Raw genomic sequence first — 22326 nt, 5'->3', positions numbered from 1 at the left:
AATCTTCAGACTGAATCATTGGAACATTCTCAGGAGTTGGTGTTAGATTTCTATGGTGTGATAACCTTGAGTAAAAACGCTTTTTCAGAGATGTGTGACATACAATTGAAACCAGACATTTACATGCACCGAATAACAAGACTAAATATTTCTCACTATCTGAAGTTAAATCAATCCAAACTTCTCTTCTTTTAGGTCAATTAGAGTAACCAAAATTGTGTATATTTGCTAAATGCCAGAAAACCTATCAGAAACATTTTTTGAGAATTAAAATTTTTTTGTAACGTTTTTCAAATTTAGAATTTTACATACATTTGGTCACCATCAGGGAAAATTGTCTTTTAAACTATATGACTTGGGTCAGACCTTTAAAAATGTCCTCGTCAAGTTTTCTGGCATGTAGAAAACAGAAATAATGTTGGTAACTGACCTAAATCAATAGAAGTTAGATTTAACTTTAGAAAGTGAGATAAAATGTGTTTGTATCTTGTTTCAGTGTATCTAAAAATCTGGTTTCAACTAGATCTTCCAGATCTTATATGGCCTGTTTTGTCTTTATTTTTGCTTATTTCTAATTACTGTATCGAAATCACTGGTTGAACCACAGCAGAGGTCAATGCAAAACTTTATGTTAACACTTCCTTCACGTTCTTTTCACTATCACCCTGACTGTCCTCAGCTTGTTGTGAAGAAAAGCTAAATGTCTTTGGAGAAAAACATAGCTTAAAGTTCACTGTGACATTTATTTAAAAACAGCAAGGCAGTTATATCTTTCTGATATTATTGACAAAAACAGCAACAATACCCAAAGTTTATTTACTGTTGTTGACAGGCTGACAAATCCCTCATCACATTTCTCTCCTGAACTTTTTTACAAGTCCAACAATTTTTTGCTGATATTTTTAAGACAAAATTCAGAGAATAAGACAAATGTGTGCTCTAATAACCTGATGATGTCTCCTGTGTCTCCAGAATCACTGCAGCATCTAAATAAGTTTTACAAACTGAATTATGTATCTTTGACAGAAACAGTTCATAACCTAGAATTCACAAGCTGCTGTCTTGATTTGTTGCTCACCTGGTTTTTAAAAATTGATTTTAGCTGTGTTGCCCCTGAAATATTGGAGATACTAAGGGTCATGTTTAGTCCGCCTTAATGAAAGTCTGGTTAGTTTGTTTAGAAAGTCTGGTTCTCCTCACTGTTTACAATTTTACAGGAATTTTTGATCAAAAACTCAGACTAATACCTTCTTTTCTGTTGCAATATGCATTTATTCTTATTCTTTATTTTCAGTTTTTCCTGTGATGTTATGTAAAGCACTTTGGATTACCATGTATATGCATGTTGCTATATTTGCCTTGGAAATATAAGAAAAGGTGTAGTAGCCTTCTTTAGGCCACTTGAATGGCAGAAGACCAGCAGCACTGCACAACTCTATGCTCTAAACGGCAAGAGAAAAGTCTTCCAAGTCGTAATGTAATATTTTTTACAGGTTTTAAAGCCCTAAAGTTCTTAAAACATTCATTTTGGTAATCTGTTCTGGGATGTTAGCAGTTTCAAAGAGATTTATCAAGTCTCAAACTTTGACATTCAATTTAAATTGAGAATTTAGTAAAAATGACATCTTATTCTATTTTTGATAACCTTCCAAGATCTATAGAATAGAAATGTCTGAAAGAAAATAGAAAATCCTTTATAGCCTTCAAATACACAAAAAATAAAAAAAACTTGGTGTTGGTACTAATCTGGGATTTGCTCCCCCACCTCAAGAACACTCTTTTGGGAGTATTTTCCTTTGGGGTGGGGTTGGCAAATGGCCTATCAGGCAGGCATTACTGACAGCAGCCCACTGTATAAAGTGCAGGCTGTGATCGGGTTACAGCATGTGGGACGACAGCTCAGGAAATATCCCCTCATCAGTCAGAGTGGCGTGAAAACCTCCTTACAGGCAGGTCCCCTGAGCCGCTCTACACTCAGCCTCATGAAATATTTAACCAGCAGTGTTGACAAGAAATAGGTTTTAAGAAATTTTAAGTCCCCTCTCCCCCTTTCATTACCCAAGTAAACATAGTTTTTTGCTCACTGAAAACTGACATGTATCTTCTGTTAGTTTCCCGTTTATTGTATGTGATCTACCCTATTATATAATCCTCTCCGATTCCTGTGAAAAATGACTGGAGGTTTATAGGATATGAACTGCATGTGATACTTAAAGTTGTTTCTCTTTCCACTTGGACTCGATGTCCTCTCGGATTCAAATTAATTATTCTGGCAACATTCACTTCTTAATAGTAAACTAAAGAGCTTATATGTAAGCCTAAGACTTATTTATTTTGTTATGCATAGGTCAGAAAGCTGGGGAATTTGTTACTCCTGTGCATGTGCATAGAGTTGTTGAATTCCCGCTTTATGGGCAAATAGCATTTTCAGTAGCACTTTTTGTATTTTGGTCCATGATTTAATCAGCAGCCTTCCTGAGAGCTCCTAGGCTCCCGGTGAAATATGACACTCTAGATTATGTTTCTTAGAGATCCCAGTGGGACAATAAGGGAGAAGGAGGCCAGTAAATGGGATTAATCCAATCATTTCAATTTGTTAAAAGCCTGACACATTGTCAGTAGAACAATAACTAATAATTCAAAAAGCCAAAGGCAGCGCAGGCTTTTGTTTGTTGAGGGTGTTTCTGTCTCTTTTCAAGGACTTGTGCTGTTGTGTTATAGCAATAATAATAATATGGGGCAAAATCATTCAAAACCCTTGAACTTCTCATATTTTATCACATCACTTCTTTAATGTTTTTTTTTTACTGGGAATTTTGTGTGACGGATCATCATGAAGCAAACTGAAAATCTGTTGTGAAAATTGTAGCATGTATTTGTCTTTTCACACTTTGAGTAAGAAATGATTATGCTCTGATCTAAACCATTGTGTTGCAACTAATTCATTCACTATCAAAAGACAACAAGTGAGAATTTATCCAGAAGAGTTAACTTAGGTGAAGCTAAGTATGCTGAATCTCCTCAGAGTTTGCACTATAACACTAAGCAAAATATTAGCTCCAATTTTAGCACATTAGTAGAAGTATGCCCAACATCATGGGCATGCTTCATCTTTTTTGTGACTTGTAGCTGATTTTTTTTATATATATTTTTGTCCTTCTAGGTACGCCTTGAGTGGCCGACAGACCTGGCAGTGAGTCCCATGGACAACTCTCTGTACGTTCTGGACAACAATGTTGTTCTACAAGTCTCAGAGAACCATCAAGTCCGCATTGTAGCAGGCCGCCCCATGCACTGCCAAGTACCTGGCATTGATCACTTTCTTATGAGCAGAGTGGCCATCCATGCAACTCTAGAGTCAGCAAATGCCTTGACTGTGTCACACAACGGTGTTTTGTACATTGCCGAGTCTGATGAAAAGAAAATCAACAGAGTGCGACAGGTGTCCACCAATGGAGAGATCTCTCTGGTTGCAGGGGCACCAAGTGGCTGCGACTGCAAAAATGACGTCAACTGCGATTGTTACTCTGGAGATGGAGGCTATGCCAAGGACGCCAAGCTGAATGCACCCTCTTCCCTTGCTGTGTGCCCAGATGGAGAGCTTTATATTGCAGATCTTGGAAACATTCGTATTCGCTATGTGCGGAAAAACAAACCCTTTCTGAATCCTCTCAGTATGTATGAGGTATCCTCTCCAATTAATGATGAACTCTATCTGTTTGATTCCAACGGCAGCCACATTTTCACACAAAGTCTGACAACAGGAGACCATCTCTACAATCTGACCTACACAGGAAAGGGAGATATAAGTGGTATCACAGATAAGAACAAGAACTCAGTGACCATCCGACGAGACACTACAGGAATGCCTCTGTGGCTAATGGTCCCTGATGGGCAGACCTTTTGGTTCACCATTGGTACTAACAACGCCCTTAAAACTGTTGCTGCACAGGGTCAAGAACTAGCTGTAATGACCTACCATGGGAGCTCAGGACTTCTTTCTTCTAAGACAAATGAAAATGGATGGACAACTTTCTTTGAGTAAGTAATGTTAAGAAACATTACCTATCATCTGTGAAAATGATTTTAAAGTTATACAGCAATGAGAGCTTACAGTATTGTTACAAGATCATAAGACAAACAAAGGAAGCTAGTAAAAAGAAAGGACAACTAGTTAGCAATGGCCTTTTGTGGTGCATTAACTGCACCTTCTGTAGAGAAGTTTGTTTAGACTCGCAGTTGGAATCAAGATTGGTGGGGTTGTGATGTTATGTGCTTCAGTGACACAAACTTCTTTCATAATTTTGTAATTAGAGTTTTCAGCCATTGTTTACGTTAAGATTTACTATGTCTAGCTTCCTCTGGTGCAGAATTATGTCAGTTATGAAGATAAATGCAGCATGACCATTCAGACTGCAAACAATTTAAAAACTGATGCATATGAATCCAATTTCATACCATATTTGGAAGTGACACAAATCTAATAGCATGACACATTGTGGTAAAGTTGGATATGGGTCGCATTTACCTGCTGTGTGAACTAGGAATTAATCTTTGTAGGCCAAAAAATGTTTAAAATTTGACCCATTAGTTTACATTTTATCTAAATATAACTAAAATGGACTTTTATCAAATTCACCCAAAATTTATTTAAACCACATTTAGATATGAATACAAAATTGTATTCAAATGATTTGCACTTACTGCCTTACTTTCACCCCTAATTAGATGAGGTAAAGATTGTTTGTGAGATTTCAGTGTGACTCTATCAGACTCATGCCTCCATCCCTGCTTTTGATTCTGTTTTGTCATCCTATGATAAGACGTTTTTGTAGAAGACTGAATTTAGTGTTTTTTGGCATATGAACTCCCCTCTTATGGCTGGATGTCAAGTCTGTAAAAATGCAAGACCTGTGGAAGTATGAGTGTAATCCTATTTGCTGTTATCATACCAAATAGGATTACCGGGTGATATGTTACTCATCTGCACCCGTCCTTGCAGTGACAGACTGCAGACCCTCCATTGTTGGATACAGGATGGATAGAGATGCATCTGCTCTGTAGAAAATTTTAACCCGTAGGGATGTGAAGGCTGATTAATGTAGTCATAATATAATAGCCAGAGGTAGTAATTGGCTGAGGTGAACCACACATTGAGTGGGAACAATTGAAAACCCTCCCACACTCTTCGGCATATGAGTGCAGGATTTCATGTACTCATGATTTGTGCTGAGCAGCCTGTCCCTTATCCTAACATGCTGTACCAAAAGGTTGGAACTGTGCTAACAGGATGTCATCCTAAAACATGTGATTAAGCAGACTTGCCATTCAGACATCTGTCACACCTCACTAGTTGAATGTAACTTTGACACGTAATCAGACGCACCATTTAATATGCACACACATTTATCACCTGTGTTTGATTCGGCTGTCACCTGAGATGCTTCGAATGAAAGTGGAAAGCAGTAATGCACCCAAATATTTGCATTTCTGGAGGTAGACAAAATTGCCTCTGGCCACAAAACACGCACTAGGTGTTTGGAATTTTAAGTATATATTTTTTGACGTTCTGCAAAACAGCTGTGGTTATTAATAGATCTGAGCCGCAACCTTTGCTTATGTGTAAAGAAACAGCAAGATCATAGAGCAGAAGTTGCACAAAGGACTTTTTAAAGATGGAATAAGAACAGTTTGTTTTCAGGGTCAGATTTCTTGTTCTTGTGAATAAACAGACATGGAGAATAAGTGTAGCACTTTAGAATATTCCAGTTCGATGTTATATGTTGGGGGAAAAAAGTCATAATCTGTTTACTAATATACAGCATCAGTGATGATGTTTTTAAAGAGAAAAATGTTAAATTAATATTGAATGAGGTCTTCCACTATTATTTCAGGTGTCTTTCTCCTATTTAATGCTATAAGCATCTTTAAATGTTGATTCTCGAGTGTAAAGGACTGATTGACCACTGGGTTTTAGTCCAGAATTCAAAACACTTTATTATTACGCACTCCAATTGGCTCTTTGGAAGAGAAACAGGCCCAAAAGAATTAATACAACATTGTCTAATCAGCTAAAGATTTAAAAATGCTCTTCTTACTAAGTAGGATTGCCTAGTGGTGGTAATAAATGTGGGTTTTGTACATTTGTAGATAAAATTATTTGGAAAAACACATTTACATCATAACATCACAAGAAAAAACAATTGCATTTATAATTGGTAATACGCACCAATATCAACAAGTCAATTTGCTTTATTTTTTTCTCTTCAAATGCATATAAATCATAGTTTTAATAATAATCATGTAAGACTATATAAATGACCATCAAGTTAACTTGTGTTTGTTTTTAATCTGTTCCTTTTCCCACGACAGCCACATAACTATATGCAAAGCAGAAAGTTGCCTTGAATATATTTAATGCCTTGAAATATACAAATCTGGATTAACATATTTACAATAACTTTTGTTCCTAAAAATACATCTACCTTTGTATTTTCTGGGGTTGTTTTTCCTATGAAAGTAGCATATTATAGCCTGCTTAAGACAAAGGAGAGATTCAATTACTCAATTTCCTGCTTCTTCTCTTTCAAGTCAAGCAATAACTTTGTTTTTACCTGCAGGCAAATCAGTTCATCCATGTTTCATTTAGACCAAATAAAGAGCATTTGTTTTTCCTTGAATAATTAGCGTTGAAGGTCAGAACACCACCTAAGGGTCTGAAGCAGAATTCACTGCCATCAAAACCACCATTTATCTCCATCCAACAAAGTGCCCTGCTAAACATTTGCTGGTATTAATAATTATGTGATTATATCCCGTGGTGTGTAGATCAAAGGATATTCTCATTAGGTGCAGATGTAAGACTCAGAATTGACTAGGGAACAAAAGATGTCTGCTGAATTTTCTTTTCATTGTAACCCTTGGCAACCTCACTTCCATTGACATTTATGGTATTCACAAACACACTTCTGACCCTTTGATAATTTCATTACTATAATCAATATTCCTGAAAACTTTTGACTATGTCTGTCAACCTGAGAGCATCTCGGAGAGGATGTTTTTAAAACACATAGGACAATATACTCATGTGTTGCAGATTTGCATATGTTTAAAAGTGGATATTGTAGTAACCTCTGACAGTTGCATATTTTGCACTCTACTATAAACATCATACAACAAATTATGGCTGCTAATGATGATTGTGAGGGCTTTGATGAAGAGAACTTTGAGACCAACTGCAGGGAATTGGAGGGCTACGGGTCGACTGACTTTAGTGTCTCTTTTGAGTAAAGCTTAAAGTATCTTCCAACAGTTTGAACTATAATATAACTATTTATTGCTAATCAAAGTGGTTTGAGGTCACATATAATTTTATTGTAAGTATTTCTGCAGTAATTTGTTCAGTCATTTGAAAAAAAAAAGATTTTTGCAAGAAGCAAAACACTTTCTACTATAAGATAGAAATTTTATGTGGATAATATTTTTATTTTCTTGACATAAATAATATACAAGCATTAATAGTGTTTAAAAATGTGAATATTGCACACTAAATTAAACACAGCAGGTCTGGTGTGAATTTCAACAGCCAATAGAAATAGAGAAACGTGTTGAAAAAAGCTATACTAGTTCTCTAAAGCAGCGGTGTCGAACTCATTTTCATTTTGGCTCACATCAAGACTATTAACGTTTTCAAAAGGCTGGTTGTGGCAGAAAGTATTGATAAAACCTCATATTAACAAACTATTAAAATGTTACAGTTTTCTCTGCATTCAAGAAGCACTGTAGTTCTTAATTTTTCCACACTGAAGCAATTTGGTGCTATACATATCAATAAAAACTGATTTGATTTGACTGATAAAACATTTAAGCACGCAAGTGATATGCTGAAGTTCTGTTTCCACAGAAATAGTTATGGAGAGCTATATTCAGCTCACAGGTCTTGAGTTTGCCACATGCACTCTAAAGTCTTTAGCTTTAGCTGATGTATTGCAACAATAAGCTTTTCATTTTGTTTTTTATCCCCTCAAATTCAAGGCAGCAAGCAAAATAAGAGAATCCCCCGTAAAATTGACATTTACTGTGCTGCAGGTGATGCTGACATGAAGTGTTCGGCCTATTGTTGGGCCCTAGCGTGAAAGGTCATGGAGCTAGCATGTCACACAGAGCTGATGCGATCCGAATAGACTCATGGCCAACCATGGGGAAACAGTTCTCTGCTTCTTTTGAGCACCCTGCCCCTGTGTGCCCCTCTTGTTCAGAGAAAGCAAACTAATGGGCAGCTGAGCCGAGGCAGGCAGAAGCCATTAGCAGCTCAGCTAGCTAGCTCACGGCTTATAATTGAGACAGAGAGAGTGTGGGTCAGTGATCAAGCCACCTAATGCGAATAAGATTTGTCTACTGGACTTTTGTGAGAAAGGCAAACTAGCTGAATAAATTAAGCAGTTAGACTGTACAATTTAGATCATGAGTAATGTATGCTCTCAAAGCTTAAGTTTGTTTACAAGATGAACACAGGGAGGATCATATGTTTAGATGCTAATTACGATGCTATTTTCTATTTCCTGAAGTGGAAGAAATGTGCATGAATCTCAGTGCCTTGCACCAGCTTGGATCAGATAACATTTATCTCTCTGAGATGATCCTTCTCCCACTCTTCCTTTCCATATTAGACATTTGAGATGGGAGCACTGAGGAAATATCTGTAAACCAGCACCCACCATCTCATTTATTAGAGGCTTTATTGTAGCAGGCAGCAACATAGAGGAGGGCGTTCTAATATGTATTCAGTGCACAGATAAAAGTCTTCATTCTAAGTAATGTACTGCTCACTCACTCCTCGAACAGGCAATCTGAAAGATTTCAAATTGTTCGATGCTGACGTGCTCTCTGAGCAGAATGAAACAATCTGGCCACTCATGTTCTTTTATGTGATGAGCTGATTTGTAGGCTGGAGAGAGACAGCATCTCTCAGAGGATTTGCACTTCAGTGCTCCTTTTTCATAGGCTGCATAATGGGATTAGGTGATGTTGCTAATCTTTTAAGCTAATAAGATGTTTTCCAAATGCAAGAAGGTGTGTGCTTTCTCATCTTTGCTGTGAAACCTTTCTCTTTAGAAGAAGTTTACCCTTTTCTCCTGTAGCATTTCAAACACAACTAACAAAAGCGGACATTTGGGACAACTTTGGAGTTCTGCCATATTATCCAACAGCCACTGAATTAAAGGTAGCTGGAAAATTGCCATAGATGTGTGACTTCAGAAAATGATTTTCTATGTTAACTAAACCACTTTTGCTAATTATAAGTATTTCAAAAAGATAAAAATACAGATTCACACTCCAAATTCTGACATAGCATTCGTCAGTGAACCCTATTTTACATAAACATCATCTCTTGCTGCCTCATATGAGACTCCAATGTAAGTGCAGATGGCCTTTTATAAACAGCAAGATCAAACAACAGCCTCATTATTATATAATTATGACAGACCAACATAATTATTTGAAAACGCTACTTTGTTTTAGTTGAGCATTTATTGAGACTATAAGAATGAAATCAGCAGAAAAATCTTGCAATAAAAGGTGCAAAGATTTATTTATGCAATGCTTGATTACAGGTTTCTATCATTAGAAGTTACGCATTATGAAGTAATTCAATTAATGTTTTTTTCCCATGTAATGCTGAGAAAGCTAAAAGCTTCAAAACTGTATGGTTGTATAATTACTCCTCAGACAATTTTACTTTTAAAACTTGTTGTGCCACGACAATTAAAGGTGACTATATAATTTATTATCTTTTCTTTTATACGCTGGTTGATTTTCTGCCTTTTTACAATCACATTTTTCAGTTTGTGACACCAGGAAGGAAAAAAGTTAGCACTGAAATATTTTCTTAACAGAGAAGAAGTCATAATTGCTGAAGTAGATGTCATTTTTCTTTTAAACTGGTTCTGTTCCATACAGCTGAGCCTTATTTCAAATATTCTCTATCGTAGGTACGACGGTTACGGGCGACTAACCAACATCACTTACCCCACCGGCAGAGTAAGCAGCTACCGCACAGAAGCCGACAGCTCGGTCCGCATCCAGACAGAGGGCTCCAATAGAGAGGATATCACAGTCACCACCAACCTGTCTGCCTCTGGCAACTTCTACACACTTTTGCAAGGTGAGTGCCTCAGTGATGGGAGTCAGTTTTTTGTCTGAGACCCAAATTTGTTGACACAGACACATTGTGTCAAACCAAGTATTAACATTAAACTATCATCTTTATTAAAACATGAATCTGAAAGGATAAAATGTGATTGCACATACACTCTTTTCATTACTGCACTGCCTGACTGTAAACCTTTCAACTTTATCCCTCCGGTTTGACATCACCCTTTATTGATTAAGGGACATCAATGGAGTCTGTGAGGGTGTGTAGCCATTTCTTAGTGGCACGAGTAATATCCTATAATGTTTACACAATAAACACACAACACAGTAATTTAAAAAATATTCACACACAAACCTTTCCACGTCATGTTACACCCTGAATCTCAAATGGATTTTTTGGGATCTGAGATGATAGACCAGCATATAAACTAGGAATACTTTGGAATTAGTGGGGATTAGATTAGATATATTTTAATGTGATGAAAAGGTAAACACCATTGATCGTTTTTTGTTGTTTTTTCACATACAAAGTTTCCAACTGGAACTTTCGTATTTTTGTGGTTCTGGTACACCCTTAAATATGACGCACAACCAACAGTAATGGACAACAAAGCTGCCTTTCTTTATCCTCTGGGAGATGAGCTTTACTTCAAAAGCAATCTGATGGGACGTGGGAAAAAAGTATTGTATGTGTAAGTTGTGCTAACAGGAGACACAGAAATTATTCAAGCTTAAAATGCAGAACATGTTACAGCAAGCAACAACGTCTGCAACGCTAATGTCAGCGTTAAGTCCACATTTCTAATGTAGTTTTTCATAGATAAAGCTGAATGGGTATAATAGCATTTTGCCCTAGTACGATGGTTGAATGACCTAAATAACTTATTAAAACACATCTCTTTATTCAATTATTTTAAAAGGGCTTTTCAGTTGGAAATGTTGTTTTGTTAATGTATTGTTTTTGATTAAAATTATTTTTGATTAAAATAATTGCAGACCTTGAAATTAATTTGATAAAAACTATTTCAAATCCTACCACTAATTGTATCCATGTATTTGTATAAATATAAAATTGGAAAGCTAAGTGTGCATTTTGTATTGAGTTTGTAAATACTTTGCAGAAGCATTTTTAGGTACAAATACAGCCTTGAGGGATCTTTTGTATCCACTTTGCACATCGAGAAATTGAAAGTTTTAGCCAATTCCTCTCTGAAAAATATCTCAAGCTTAGTAAGATGGACAGAGAGCAGCTGTGAGCATCAATTTCTAAGTCTTGCTGCAGGTTGTCCATTAAATGTATGTTTTTTAAGATTCTCAGCAATTGGTGAAGTAGTTGTCTGCTATCAGAAAGCTACTAGTTCAGTTGTCACAATGAACGCTGCTTGAAACCGTCTCAACCCATGACTGTAAGCAATTTTTTTACAACATATGTTTAACGCCTTAAATTAGGCCTTCTGTAATTTAACTATTGTAAAAAAAAAAAAGTGATACTTAATTATTTTGGTTATTTCCATATTATCAATTCTCTTAGCTTCACTGAGTGAAATTTTGTTGTATAGTTGTGAATTTCTGCAGCTCCCCTAAAGTGACTATGAGCCTCCCTCTATGATTTGTACTTTCCTTTCTTTCATTTTCAGTTTAGGTGAAAGGTCATGTCTTAGCAGATCTGTAGAGTTTTACTCTTTAATTATTTGGATGGTGGATTTAACACTGCTTAGTGATTCACTAAACACTTAGGATATTGTTTTATAATCTAACCTTGCTTTAAATTTATCCACAACTTTCTTTCCCACGTGTCTATTGTGCTTCTTGGTCTTCATATTGCTGTTTGTTCACTAATGTTCTCTAACAAACCAAACAGCACAGCTGAATTTGTACTGAGATTAAAGTAAACAAAGATGGACTCCAGTAATTAGGGGGCTTTTACTTTTTAATTAAGGAAATCTGGTGGTTTGATAAAAGTAACTAAATGTATATTCAGGCTACACTTTTCAGATCTGTGTTTAAACACATCTCAATACATTGAAGTTTTTTGGTTCTAATATGGAAAATTGTTAGAAACTAAAGTGCTACTCTATGCTTCAAAAAGTAAAAGATGAAGAGTTGTTCTGACAGGAGATGTGTTCTTCTTCCTCATAAATTAAGCACCTCGTCGAGACTGTTTGGTCATGGCATCACTAGATTCTCTTTGAAGTTAAACTCTAAAAGTTGTGTCTTTAGTGAAGTTGGTGCTGTTGAGACTTTGCCCCAGGGATGGCCTCAGTTTTTCCCCTTACTGAGCAGGTTACTTACTTATAAAGATTGCCTGATTGTAGTAAATTACATATTCATGCTTAAATTACAGCAGTTTTGGATGTACAAGCAATGAATACCCTGCAATGGACTGGCAGTATGTCTAACCTTGCCTCTCGCCCATCGACTGCTGGAGATAAGCACCTGCCTCCCTACGACTCTACAAGGATAAACAGGTTTAGATAACGGATGGATGGATGGATATTCACCGAATTGTGAAGCACTCCATCCGTCTTGGAGCTGTGGTAACAGTGGTGTCTAACTCCTGCTTTAACTCAGGAAGGCCTGCAGCTCCATGTAGGAAGCCTCAAGGCAAACTAGTTTCAAGAAAAGAGCTAGGGGAAAAATAGCTGTCTTTACGGACTGACCCTCTTTGAGAACTTGCTGCAGTGGGAGTACCCTGTGGCTCAACCTGCACTTTGGGAGGCCAGACTTTTAACAGTTTTAACCAAAACAATACAAGAGATTTCATCCTCAAAACAACATGGCAGTGAAGTGGATAAATAGAACCAGCATGACTTTGTTTTTGATATAAGGTTTTGACCTTTTCAGATGCAATTCGTCCACACTTTTGTTGCAGAGGAAATTAAATTTGCCCTCATTTTACAACACTGAGACAAAGGCACAAATCTCAGAAAACCTTTATAAATGGTACAACGCCTGGTGTGTGAGACTGCTTTTAAATCATCGCCTGTAATCAAAGCTGTATTTCTTTTCTGTTCTATTTTTAAGAACATGTGTTAGTGAGCATCCATTTCCCAGAAAAGAAAAAATAAAAATTGATTTTATGTCATAAAAATGAATCAGGAAACACAGTATAGGTGGTCGTTACTAGACCCTCCAGGAAAATTGATAAAAAATACAACTGAGTGGAGATTTTGTAATGCACTGTGGCAATAAAACATCCTGTTTAACCTCACCTGTCACTAATTGATTGTTAATAGCTGTGATTTTTAACTGTTAGTTAACCTGTTCATCATGATCAGAATCTGAACTTATCCTTTCTGAAACTTAAGATGAAAATCTTCACTTCACTGTTAAGCAAACAAACTAAAAGCTTCTGTTGCGTGATCCTGACTTATACATATGTTTATAAGTATAGTAGCACCAGAAACTCCGCTTCTAGTTAATACACTGCTATCTACATATAGCATTGCCATGTCGGTGACAATATAACATGTTTTGTCTCTGTTTTCATAATTATTGCAACAATGTGTGAAACTGATTGAAAGAGAAACTGTAGATGAACAACTCCAATGTTTATTTTCTCTTAAACCACAGGGAAAATAAGACGGGTCATGGTTTACTAGTCAAAAGTTTTCTTATCTTAAAAATAATATCACCAGTTACATTTACTTTGTAGCAGTGGTGAGGGATGTGAAAGATTGTTACGGATGATCTATTCTGTGATCATTGTCTGCAAAGCAAGGAAAAATATCAGAACCATTTTTACAACTACTCCAAAATATGCCAGTGTGCAGTTATTTTGATTAGGTTCAGGAAAATATAACTGGACATAGCCTAGTCTTTTTAGTATCTTTAGAAAAAGGCAAAACAATGCCTTTCTTGGTGGACGTCTATAAGATGCACAGAGGTAACATTATTCACTGGTCTTGAAGTGGAACATAGGCGGCTGTCACCCAGGGAAAGAAACAGGCAGGTTCAGATTTATCCCCTGTGAATCTGTGCGAATGTGCATGCCCTGCCTTCTCTGTGGCCACAGGCAAGCTAGCTGCTTTGATAGTCTTCATCTTTCAGTATCCTCCAGGCTCCTGCAACAGCTGTAAAATTTTACTTTACTGGTGCTTTGAAACCTCACGCTATTGATCTTTGTTGCCACAGACTCAACGTTACCACAGTGGTTCGGTTAAATACTGCCGCTAAAGGCTTTCCTTTTTGCTGCGCGGCCATTTTAGGTCATTATATTTGTGCCTCACAGAAAGAAATATTAGATATGCTCCTCTTACATCAGCTAGACTGTTTCTTCCCTTGTAACACGTCTAATATCTTTTCTACATCTTCAGAACAAGTTCGGAACAGCTACTTTATTGGTTTGGACGGTTCATTGCGGCTTGTTCTTGCCAATGGTATGGAGGTCTCTCTGTATACCGAGCCCCACCTGCTGGCCGGGACAGTCAACCCCACCGTCAGCAAGAGGAACATTACTCTGGCCATTGACAATGGCCTCAACCTGGTGGAGTGGAGACAAAGGAAGGAGCAGGCTCGTGGTCAAGTCACCGTATATGGACGCAGATTGAGGGTAAGAACACAGCTTTGCAAAAGCTGATAATCACTGGGTCAACTACTCATTTCCTGATCTCTGAAAATTGTTGATGACCTCTATATTTCTGCTCATACTTGGATTAACTTTCAAAGCAGTGGCTCTAAAACTTTTTAGAACAAGCACCTGCTCAGTAAAAACAAAGGTTACCAACAGTGGTGGGCACTGCTAACTATAAATTTAGGTGTACTAACCCTAAAGCACTAATCATAAACATTAGTTCCACTAATGCTAAATCACTATGCCAACACTGTATTTAGCCAAAGCTAATGCTAGAGCAGATTCAGCTATTCACAGTGAATCCAAATTATTTGAGGAATATCTACCTATTCAAAATACTAAAAAAAAAAGCTAAAATACATAATTAATTTTTAATTAACATTTTTCACATCCATAGTCACATAAAAAGACAAAAACAAACCACACAAAATAAAATTACAAAAGCATTCTTAAAATTTAAACCATAAAAATAAGTTTAGAAAAGGACACATGCTACTTGACTTTGCTAGCATTTACAAAGCAGTCAATCCATTCATTTTCCTTGGGACTGATTGGCTGTACCAACAAGAGCGGAGATACAAAGACAATGCAAATTAAGTTATAATTGGTGCTTGAACTAGTTATAGAAGCTGTCTCAAGTATCGTGGATTTTAGCTTTTCATAGGCAGCTGTTGCACCTAAGGCCCCTAATGACCAGGAATCCATATATTATATATATATATATATATATATATGTATTACAGTTAGAATAAGTTTAGGTAGATCATCTTTCATCTAATAAATTATAATAAATACCACTCCAGTCAGAATTGGTAAGATAAATAGGTGTCTGCATAAAAACCGACTTTTTATTTTTGCAGATGGATACAAGACTGGAGGAAGATAGAATAAATACCCACTGAATTTAATTGCAGTTTTAGGTCAACATGCTTATTGTGCGGGTATTATCACTTTACAACATTTTAGACTACATAGAGCAGCTTCAGCAGCTGAGATTTATGCTTATGTAGCAAAGCTGAAGTTGACTGCTTTACAGACATTGGCCTTTTAGCATGCTAACTGCACTTTAAGAAAAGCATTCTCTGAGTACTGTAATTGACAGGACTCTTTTAGCTTAGACCCCATGACTCTCGAAACAGCTGAATTTCTTTCTATTGTAAATAATAGAAAGTGTAGGAGTGACTGGCAGTGGACTGAAACAGGTAAGCGAGGAACAGTGCACTATTATTTTGCTCCATATGGTCAATACAACTCTAGTTACTCCAGAACTTTCTATGAGATCTTATTAAATTTACTGTAAAACATAGGTATGATATGTCAATACGACTGCACAGCAGAGGAAGTTTTTCCTTTATTACTTCAAAGTAAGTATTACTTTGATTTGTTTAGCTAAACATGTTAAATAAATGTGTTGTTTTGTCATAAACTTACTAAGGGAAATGATCTGTTTGTGCTACATCTCATTCCGACATGATGAGCAGCTGATTCTCCATATTCAGGGTGGGCTGTCCGCAGTAGAAAATGGAGCAGGAAAACCAGCTCCAAGAGCTGGTTTTCCTGCATTGTACTGTGCTACACAGTGGGAAAAAAAGCGCCATCAATGTTTTTTGTTTTTTTTTCTGAATTGTGCCCTGTGACATTCCAGCTGGATAAGGACCATTTGAAGCTGCTGAACAAATCTGGTCACATAAGAATGAGTTGCTGCCAAAGTCCCCCTGTTGTTATTTACTCTCTAGAAGCACTCCAGCAAACTCTTATATTAAAATTTCATCCATGAGCAATACGAGACAGAAGCTCTTCTTATGGCTGAGGGAGCAAACACAAAGATACCATGTGCTGCTGGCATGGACACCCTGTAAATTTCATTCATTCATTTGTTCATTCATCTATAAATGCCCCCCTTTAAGAAAAATAAATAAATCCTCAGACTAGTACTTTTGCTTTTCTTCTGCTCCCAGTCATATCCCAGAATAAAGCTTTATAATAAGTCTGAAATAGCATCTAAAATCTGTCTGCTTTCTGAATAAAATTCAGAGTTGTGGCTTCCTGATTTATCCTGATTTTGATGTCAACTAACAAATAAAATCACCTTACTGTGAAAATGTACAATTTTGATTATTTGTGAATTTAGGGTAATGAAAATTGACTTGATGAGTCCCTTCCTATTTATTTATTTATTTATTATTTGTAAAAATTTTCAAAATTTCACCATAAACTCATTCAGATTTGGTACTAAAGAACAGAAACTGGGTTTTTCTGGGCATCATAATCTTGGTTGAATGAGCAACCTGTATGGTGTAGCCATTGTTATATGGAAAAACCTGCTTACTGCTGTTTGCTGTAAAGGTTGGCGACATAAAATCACGTTCGCATATCAGGGGATTTATTAGTTTAACATTTGGAACTATGGATATAAGACTGAGCTGTGGACAGCAGTTAAAGTTAAGGTGTTTTTGTTACATCCCTCATAATCACAGATTTGTCACATAAAACTACCTCATGGTCTGAATATCTTGAAAAGTATTCAAACCCTTTTAACACATTACACATTTCTTTTAAATAAGCTGCTATATGTTTTGATTTTGCAATGTTTTTGAAATAAAATGTGGTGCACATTTTGATTAAGAAGATCTGGCTTAGTACGTTATGCAACCAGGATTTTTTTTAAAAATTTTATGCTTTGATCTAAACCAGTGTTTATCAAAGTGGGAGCCACCTGGAAGAACTAGGGGCCCCTTAGAAAGTTGGAGGGAAGATGAGAAAAAAATGCAATAAAGTGTCTGCTAGAATGGCTTGTGGTAAAACACAAATAAGACTTCCTTTTGGTTTCTTTTGGCGTTAGCTACTGTATCTCCCTAACAGTTTTCAACATTTTTCCCACCTGAGCTGTGGATTGCTGCAGCTGCTCCAGTTACCCTCGGTGTCTTGGCTGCTTTTCTAAGTAATGCTCTCCTTTTTCAGCCTGCCAGTTTAGGTGGATGACCATGTCTTGATGTGTTTGTTTTGGTGCCATTTCTATTCTTTTCTCAATGCTTAAAGCTTAGGATAGTGTTTTATAATTTAATCTTGCTTTATTCTTCTACACATTTAATTCATGTTGTGCATCCTTGCTCCTTATGAGGCTGTTCGTTCACTACTGTTCTCAAACTGTTCACTCTATGTGATCTCAGCAGCACATTGACGTTCATGCCAAGCGATTTTTAGCCTTTTTCTGATATTAAGCAGATGCTGGATAACAACTCTGACTCACTCATCTTTTAGCTCTGATTTGTAATTATTATTTCTAAATTGAAATTCAGTTAAATAATATGAGACCAAATTATCATGTTCACAGAAAACCAACAGGTGTGTCTCAAACCGGAGCCCGTTGGTAAAGCATTATAATGCTCTGCATGTCTTGGCCATGTAGAGCATGCAGAGACTGTTAGGAGACAGTCTAAACCAAGTTTAGACTGTCTCCTCTGTTTCTGGGAGGCAACACTGCTAATGGGGAGGTGCCACTTTGTCTGTCATTGGCTGTTCATTTAATGGTCCTGTCGTCCCCTTTGGAAGCGAAAGCATCTAATGTACGTTACAGACAACGGCCCCCCAGGGTTGTGTTGGGAAATGGGAGCAGGCCTAATGGCAAGAACAGAGGGGATGAACGAAGCTGGAATCATTGTGTGACCTTGAGTGACATGTCAAGTGATATTATGTGGGCAGCAGGGTAAGAGTGTCACGCCGTGCGGCTGGAGGGTCGCAGGGTGGGGGCGTCGGAATACAAAACAGATATGCAGCTGTGTAGCGCCGACTTCACAGACATCTGTTGTTGTGAGCAGAGGCGACAGGGGATAGCAGGTTCCTTCTGTCTGACTTCCAGTTTGTTCCTCTGACCGTCTTTGTCACATTGTGGAACTACACTCGCTGGGTTTTGCATTTCTGAAAAGGCTGCTTTTCTTCCTTTTCTGCTGTCTCACATCCCTCTCAGGCTCTCCATCCCCTAATCAGACTTTCCTTTTGATTTACATTCATGAGGCAAAGTGACCATATCCCTCAACGATAAACCCTCCTCTTAGTTTGGGCAGGTTGTTAATTTACAATAATGAGAGAACCCTTGGGGCTGCTGCTGCACCATCGCAGCGCTCTTTATCCTCTTCATCACTGAATACAAAACAGAGACAAAGCTGAGATCTGTGTCATAACAGCTTAGGATTATCATAGTGCCTTATCATGTGCAGTTTGCTGTTCAAAAGAGATACAAGTTAGAAAAATGTTTTCTTTTACTGCGGTGAAAAACAGCATAACTGTTGTTATTGAGGAAAACAGCCAGAGGACTAAATAAATCACCAGAAATGATTAAAGGCAGATTTGTAAAATGACAAATTGAGACTGTGACTTGACGCAAAAATCTTTCCTATTGATTTGGAGATTTGATGTCCCGATAATATGTTATTCACAGAACAGTTAGAAATCTACCCTTGTGAGTGTAGTGAGCTGCAACTATCTTCTTATTTTTTGCTTCCTCTCACTTATTTCCTTTGAGATATTCCCTTAAGAGACGACATCCAATTTGAAAATTATTCCCCATGAGTGGGCTCCCGTTCTCGTGGGAGCTTTGGATCTCTGCTGTCAGATGCTTTTCTTCCCTTTCTCACCTCTATGAGATGAGTCTGTTGGAAATCAGCTCACGCGGCATGATAAACTTTCTCTAACAGAAAGCAGAGCCCTGTTGCCTTGGAAATAGTTTGAGACACTAAGGACTGAAGTGTCTCAGTAGATATGGAACGGCCTTTTTCTTTCCCATAAAAGAAACCCTAAGGCACATGGTAGATTGTCTTGGAAGAGTTATGTTTCTTCAACTTCTTGAACATCACGTATTGCAGTTTGGTTTGTTAAATTTCATTTCATAAATTCCCCTTTAACCCACCGGACTGCCAAGGTGCACTAATGCCTGTTGATTCATATTTAAAACATACCTAGAATTGAGTTGTGGTGGTTGACCAAGTCAAATTCACAGATTTTCTGTGTAATATGAATCCAAATTATTTGAGGAAAATACACCAATTTGTAGATGCTTTTGGTCAACCATATTCCAAAAAGAAAAAAAAAAGCGATTTGGAAGACTGAAATACCTAGTCGCAATGCTACCTTACACGCTATCGCCTGGCTTTTGCATTGCAGAGGTACCAATGTGTCTCTGGATAAGTCTGAAAGATAACAGTTCTCATTGCTTCTTAAAAATGAAAATAAAGCAAATACCAACACAGACCCCTGTTGTCATTTCTTGACTAAATGACCCTCATCTTCCTCAATCTTGGAGCTGAATTTCTTTGACTTGCTCTAAATATCCATAGATTTCTCCTGCTCCTAACTCTCTTCGTTTTACTTAAAGTAATCCTCTCAATTGGGTATCAGTGGCATTAATTGCCTCTGGTGTAATTGTCCCTTCACAGATGAGAGACCTAAGCATGCGTTCCTCGGAGTGAGATTGAAAAAAGGGAGGGTTTCTCAGCAAGCCCCCCGTGTGACCTGCTCAGTAGGATGATTCAGGAAACTAGCCAGAAGCAAACTTGTGAGCCACTGACATTTCTTATCCATATCAGGCATTTTTATCAAGCCAGAAAAAAAGGATGCTGTAAGGTTAATGTGGGAAAATCATTCATTATGCAGTAATGGCCAATTTTGCTTTGATCATCTCTGACTGGTGAGCATCAGGTCAAATACTGAAAAATATGGATTTTTTTTCTGTTCATTAAATACATTAAAGCTAGAGCCTCGAACTCTTTAAGTCTTTACATCAACAAACAGCATTTTCTTTGATGCACTTATATTCCTAAAGGGTAAGAATATAAGCTTTGAAGCATGAATGGGGATCATTTTGTAATCCCCTCGTTTCCTGTTGGATTCAATATGACTATCTCCTGCAGCACATTTTTGTTGTATTATATAAGTATATATTATATGCATTCCTTTAGTTAAAGGCACCATTTTTACGCAATGTTTGAAATTGAGAAATGTATATTTTTAAAATGTACAAGAAAGAAGTCAAGCACGAGGCTGCCAAGAACACAACCAAAGGTTCCCCAAGAGTGATGACATTCATAACCCTGAGCTCAGGCATCAATGCATTAGATAATGATGATCCAAGACGAAAGCAGAGAAACCTAAATTTCAGTTCATAACGTGAATTATGTGGGAATTTACCTGGTTAGAAAAATGAATTCAGTAGAAATGTTGTCTGAGAGCAGCAACTTCAATACTTAACTAACAAAACTAACAGTTTGGGTTTAGGCTGTGCTCAGGAGGAGCTTTCCAGAGTTGGCAAATTGCTAACTAAATACAAATACTAAAATATAATGGTTTTGTGTTACTTACCCTTTTTAGAAAGAAAATAAAAATCACCAAAATCATAATAGATTAGTGTATGAAATGCTATTAATGTGCTGAACCCGTAGCAAAGACTCTGCATCAACACTTTTCTGGGTGTTTATTTTCTGGTTTTCAGTTAAGCTCTCAGATCACCTAAGCTACTCTCTTTGCACAGTTGGATTTAAAGATGTTTTTTCCTCCTTTTGCAACTTGCAGAAATGTCAAAGTTACAATGAATAGAATCTGTGACTCATAAGTATTTTCCAGTGTGCAGAGAAAAGAAGTTTTGATGATCAATGTGACTCTAATGTCTAATTCACAACAAAACATACTTTGCTGTGTCTTAACACAGACCAAGAATTTTTGAAATTCTTCATAACTTTTTTTTGCTCCTGCTGGCTTGAGATACAGCTCTACTGTTAAAATTAAAAGCTCTAATAAGAAAAAAAAAGGATAATTCCTTTATGATCAAGTGCTTCTGCTAAACTTTCTCCTTTTAAAAAGACATGCACCACTTTCTTTTCAAAATTTTAAACTTCCTAACAACAGTCATTTCAAAACATTTCCTGTCTTTTGTCCAACAGGTTCATAACCGGAATCTGCTGTCGCTAGACTTTGATCGGATCACCAGGACAGAAAAGGTCTATGATGATCACAGGAAGTTCACTTTACGGATCCACTATGATCACGCTGGTCGGCCCACTCTGTGGGCTCCAAGCAGCCGTCTCAACGGAGTTAATGTCACTTACTCCTCTGGGGGGCATGTGGCGGGGATCCAGAGAGGCACCATGTCTGTCCGCATGGAATATGATGTAAATGGCAGAATCACGTCCCAGATATTTGCTGATGGTAAATATTGGAGCTACACTTACCTCGAAAAGGTAAGCACCTTTAAACTTTTAATGGAAAATAAATGATTTCAATATAAAGCTGTTATAAATACTGTAGAGAAACGCATGAGTAAAAGCGTATGTGCATAGGAAAGTTGACAGAAGATATTAGAGAAGATATAAAAATTAACTTCTCCAAGCTGGTATCTGCAGCACATGGAAAGATACTTGCACAAATATCAGCCAAAACATAATTAAAAGTGTCTGGTGCGTTGTAGACGTGATTCTTTGTTACCACACTCTGGCAGCAAAGTTCAACCAGAAATAGCTCAGATGAAAAGAACAGCAAGAAATGTCGCCTTCTGCTCTCTAATTAAAGGTATGATTGTGGAGGAAGAAAAAAGAGCTGCTGTTCTCCAG

At 37.2% G+C, this 22326-nt stretch overlaps 1 protein-coding gene across 10 annotated transcripts in view; it reads left to right on the top strand.

Annotated features, from left to right (window-relative positions):
* The window catches only part of tenm4 (teneurin transmembrane protein 4), a 216871-nt gene that overhangs the window by 181322 nt on the left and 13223 nt on the right, over positions 1 to 22326 (top strand). For all 10 annotated transcript variants that reach the window (XM_023351438.1, XM_023351436.1, XM_023351435.1 and 7 more), the window contains 4 exons: positions 3164 to 4041; positions 9993 to 10165; positions 14472 to 14707; positions 21661 to 21957. In XM_023351438.1, coding sequence (XP_023207206.1) covers positions 3164 to 4041; positions 9993 to 10165; positions 14472 to 14707; positions 21661 to 21957 — 1584 coding nt within the window. The remainder of the gene's footprint in view (positions 1 to 3163; positions 4042 to 9992; positions 10166 to 14471; positions 14708 to 21660; positions 21958 to 22326) is intronic.

Source organism: Xiphophorus maculatus, chromosome 18 (assembly GCF_002775205.1).
Source record: "Xiphophorus maculatus strain JP 163 A chromosome 18, X_maculatus-5.0-male, whole genome shotgun sequence".
Lineage (NCBI taxonomy): Eukaryota > Metazoa > Chordata > Actinopteri > Cyprinodontiformes > Poeciliidae > Xiphophorus > Xiphophorus maculatus.
The sequence above is the reverse complement of the archived record's forward strand: the minus strand, read 5'-3'. Positions and strand labels throughout refer to the sequence as shown.